The sequence below is a fragment of the Bufo gargarizans genome, chromosome 2, assembly GCF_014858855.1.
Source record: "Bufo gargarizans isolate SCDJY-AF-19 chromosome 2, ASM1485885v1, whole genome shotgun sequence".
NCBI classification, from domain to species: domain Eukaryota; kingdom Metazoa; phylum Chordata; class Amphibia; order Anura; family Bufonidae; genus Bufo; species Bufo gargarizans.
This window is the reverse complement of record NC_058081.1, coordinates 24290201-24295322: the sequence shown is the minus strand read 5'-3', so window position 1 is coordinate 24295322 and position 5122 is coordinate 24290201. Positions and strand designations below refer to the sequence as shown.

At 36.3% G+C, this 5122-nt stretch overlaps 1 protein-coding gene across 1 annotated transcript; it reads left to right on the top strand.

Annotated features, from left to right (window-relative positions):
• Positions 1 to 3948: 3948 nt before the first annotated feature.
• Positions 3949 to 4887, top strand: LOC122925534 (olfactory receptor 1G1-like). The gene has a single exon (XM_044276893.1). The coding sequence runs from the start codon at positions 3949 to 3951 to the stop codon at positions 4885 to 4887; it is 939 nt and encodes a 312-aa protein (XP_044132828.1).
• The last annotated feature ends 235 nt before the right edge of the window (positions 4888 to 5122 follow it).

The following is a 5122-nucleotide window of genomic DNA, read 5'->3' as shown; positions in this document are numbered from 1 at the left end:
CTTGTATTGAAATATGCAACTAAACACTTTCACCACATATAACAGCAGAAGTGAACTGCGTATATTTTTTTCTTTTTGTACTGAAATATACCACTAAACACTTTCACCTCATATAGCTGAAGAAGTGAACTGAGTATGTATTTTTCTTTTTGTACTCAAATACGCCCCTAAATGCTTTCATCACATATAACTGCAGAAGTGAACTGCTTATATATTTTTCTTTTTGTAATGAAATATGCCACTAAATGCTTTCACCACATACAACTGCAGAAGTAAACTGTGTATATAATTTTCTTTTTTTGTAATTAAATACACCACTAAATACTTTCGCCACATACAACTACAGACGTAAACTGAGTATATATTTTTGTTTTTGTACTAAAATACGGCACTAAACGCTTTCACCAAATATAACAGCAGAAGTGAATTGAGTATATATTTTTCTTTTTGCACTGAAATACGCCACTAAAAGCTTTCACCTCATATAGCTGCAGAAGTGAACTGAGTATATATTTTTCTTTTTGTACTGAAATACGCCACTAAACGCTTCCACCACATATAACTGCAGAAGTGAACTGCGTATATATTTTTCTTTTTATAATGAAATAGGCCACTAAATGCTTTCACCTCATACACCTGCAGAAGTGAACTGAGTATATATTTCTCTTTTTGTACTGAAATACGCCACTAAACGCTTCCACCACATATAACTGCAGAAGTGAACTGCTTATATATTTTTCTTTTTGTAATGAAATATGCCACTAAATGCTTTCACCACATACAACTGCAGAAGTAAACTGTGTATATAATTTTCTTTTTTTGTAATTAAATACACCACTAAATACTTTCGCCACATACAACTACAGACGTAAACTGAGTATATATTTTTGTTTTTGTACTAAAATACGGCACTAAACGCTTTCACCAAATATAACAGCAGAAGTGAATTGAGTATATATTTTTCTTTTTGCACTGAAATACGCCACTAAAAGCTTTCACCTCATATAGCTGCAGAAGTGAACTGAGTATATATTTTTCTTTTTGTACTGAAATACGCCACTAAACGCTTCCACCACATATAACTGCAGAAGTGAACTGCGTATATATTTTTCTTTTTATAATGAAATAGGCCACTAAATGCTTTCACCTCATACACCTGCAGAAGTGAACTGAGTATATATTTCTCTTTTTGTACTGAAATACGCCACTAAACGCTTCCACCACATATAACTGCAGAAGTGAACTGCGTATATATTTTTCTTTTTGTAATGAAATAGGCCACTAAATGCTTTCACCTCATACACCTGCAGAAGTGAACTGAGTATATATTTCTCTTTTTGTACTGAAATACGCCACTAAACGCTTTCACCACATCTAACTGCAGAAGTGAACTGCGTATATATTTTTATTTTTTTACAGATATAAGCCACTAAAGGCTTTTTAACATAGCACTTGCACCCAAAAAACTAATTGCTGGAATGACAGAGCTGTCTATTGGTTATTTGGATCCCCAAATAATCTTTCCCTGCAATTGTAAATCGCTTTTTTTTTTCACAAATATTTTTTTTCTTATTACCGTCTTTATTGCCTTCTGACATTTCTCCCTGCACTAAGATGCTGTGAAATTATTCCTTTCTATTTTTTCCCTGCACTTATAAATCATTTTTTCAGGTTTTTTCACAATGAGATTTTTCCTATTGCTGTCCCTAGCGCCTTCTCACATCTGTCCCTGCACTCAGAACGCTAGAAAATGTCTGCCGTATTTATAGGGCTGTGACATCACAGGGCTGGCTGGCTGCTGATTGGCTGCATGCAGCCATGTCAATCTGGGTGATCCCGTCTTCCCAGAGTTCCTTGCCCCATGTTTTCACATGTGCAGCAGCCATATTAGGAAAAATGTGATTCGTTATCACGAAGCTCGGGGAAATTCACATTCGTTGCGAATCGAACTTTTCCTGAAATTCGGATTGAATTTCACTTTGTCAGCTTCGATTCGCTCATCTTTAGTTATGATGATACATGTAAGTGATTACAGGATATGTTTTATTAAGGAAAACTGCACAATTTAATAGAGGTTCTAGGACCTGTTGGGCCGCTTCTAACCTGGATCAGGATAATATATGATTGGGCATAGAAAAGCATACTGATTCTGTATGGAATCCTGTGGCACATTTGTCCAGAGATGTTAGCTGTGCCTGTAGATCCTGCACACTTATAGGTTGCTGAAGCTGGCACCCCAGCTAGCCCCATAAATACTCGATAGGTAAAAATTCTGGTGACCAGGATGCCAAGGAAGCATTACAATCTGGCAGACAGAGCACCATTAAACCCTTGCTGTGAGTGGGTGATCCTTAATCTTCTGAAAAAATGCTAGTTGGCACCAAGAGTGACAACAAATGTGTCTGCAGAATGTCCTGTACATATCGCTGAGCTGTTAGTGTCCTTCATATCACTATTACGCTGATTCTCATATGCGATGGCTCCCCAGATCATTACACCAGAAGTTAGGGCAGTGTGTCACTCCACAGCAAAGGCAGGATAGAAGTGCTCACCTCAAGGCCTCTATTCTAAAACCTGAATGTTGTTGATGATACGGTTCCAAATCATAGCAGTCCTGGTTTCTCATTCACAATACCAATGCAAATGAAGGTGGCTGGCTGTTAATGACAGGAAACAAAATGGCCGCCATCAGATTTCCTTCTGCTATGTGCTTGGAAATGGTCCGGGCAGACACAGGAGTGTGTAATTAAGGTGCAGCCTTTTGTCGGAATGGTATACAAAATTACCATGGGAGCTGCTCATGATTGTCGATGGATCAAACGATCCTCTCTACAGATGGTCTATTTGGGCCATCTGGGGCCTGTTCATTTTGCATATTTCACGTAACCAATGCTCCCAACACCTCCTAACAGCTAGGTAAGAATTGCCTAGATGGTAAACAAAAAAAAAAACATCTTGCTTATCTCAGTCCGAAGATAACCACCTCTCAAACCCTGTCCTCTGGGACAAACGTCTTTGAGTGCATCTTAGAGGCATATCTAGCAGTCAATGAACTCTCCCCAAGAGGTACAGCCTCTGATAAACTTTTTGCAGTTCAGCAGGGGAAACACTTTTCCAGTGTCTGATCAGACCACACCTGTAATTATTTATCTGCCTGAGACATAACTACATAACACGTTTTGCAGCAATCCAACATGTCTATGTGTGTTATTTTTATTTGGTCAATAAGTTTATATATAAAAATATGTAAAGGGAAAAAAGCATTTACAGTTTAATATTTGTTAATATGTGTGAAAACTTTATTAAACTTTTTTTTAGGGGACCTGATTCTGCATTAAAACTAAAGCATACTTAGGTGATGTCAGAAGCCAACATGCTCTTCTCATTCACCATTTTCTACACCTGTTTTAGGCTTAGAAAATGGTCTTGGAAGCGGTCTTACATTTAGACCAGCACTGGATACGTCGAAGTTATGCAGTGGCTAGCGCCTCTACATAACTTTGGCGTCTGAAACGTTGGTCTTAATAAATGACTGAACTGAAAGGAAAAGCTATAAGGGTACATTTTATCAAATCTTTCACAAGATCTCATTTTATTTGTTTTGGTTGAGATATTGTTTTGTATTTTTGTCTAGAAACATATACATTTTTCTATTTTTTATTATTTTCATTTTATGTTAAAATTCTATTTTTTTTCAGAATTTGATTATTAGATTTTTACTTGTAAGAAAGAAACATAAAGGAAAAAAAAAAAAAGGAAGAACAGATGGCTTAGTACAATTTAGTCTGAGAATTTTTGAAAGCTGGAGCACCAACCTCAGGAACCCCAACAAAATTCTTCCTCTTCAGGTAAACTCCAACAAGTACCCCAGTCCTACTAAAATTTTACAATACTCACTGTTACTGTCTTTTGTAAACTGTAGGTTTGGTTCAGCCTTAGTTTAATTCTATGGAGAATGTGACACAATTTATTGACTTCTATATAGTAGCTTTCTCCAATATTTTTGGTCAAAAAGTATTTTTATTTCCAATATTTCTTTCTCTCTACCTCATATGTCTACTTTGGAACATATTAATATTTGCAATAATCTTTATGGATCCTCAGCTACAGAAACCAATGTATTTTTTCCTACGGAATCTTTCCTTTGTAGATGTCCTGTACAGTTCAGTGGCACTTCCAAAATTAATGGACATCATTATTACTGGAAACAATCGGATTTCATTTACTGCTTGCTTTACACAAATGTACTTTTTCATTTCTTTTGTTTGCACTGAAGTTTGGTTGTTGACCCTGATGTCCTATGATCGTTATGTTGCAATCTGCTTTCCATTGCATTACATGCTACTTATGGAGAGGAGAAAGTGTGACCTTCTGGTGACCGGTTGCTGGGTCTTTGGATTCAGTAATTCTCTTTTTCTCACAATATTTGCATCACGTTTATCCTTCTGCAGATCAACACACATCAAACAAATCTTTTGTGACATAAAAACATTGATAACAATTTCTTGTGGTGATATCTACAAGTTAAAAACAATGATATTGGTGGAGGCTTGGGTGGGTCTATGTCCTTTTTTGCTTATTTTGATGTCCTACAGTAAAATTCTAGCAAATATTCTAGGCTTTAGCTCTATTGGTCAAAGGAAAAAAGCTTTCTCCACTTGTAGCTCTCACCTTACCATCCTTCTAATATTTTTTGGGACCTTACTATGTATGTATATGATGCCACCATCGGATCACGCGGAAGATAGTGACCAAATATTTTCAGTGCTTTACCTAGCAGTGACACCAACACTGAATCCTTTGATTTATAGTTTAAGAAATGAAGAAGTTAAAAATGCCATACACAATATTTTAATCGGCAATGTATTTCGCAAAACATTTAATTAATTTCTCAACATCTATTGTCAAGCATTCATTCATGGTACATATGAGATACTCTGAGCTGAAATTATCTTTGTAACTGTTGTCAGTGATCCTTTTATGATACAAGTAGGCCAATATATTTGCTTTGCAGGTGCTAAGTTTAGCTGATCAATAGAGTAAATGAGATTAATCAGTATAGAGCTAAGCACATACTCCCCTATAAATTTAGACATGTTATAAGGGTGGCATTAGGGCAAGG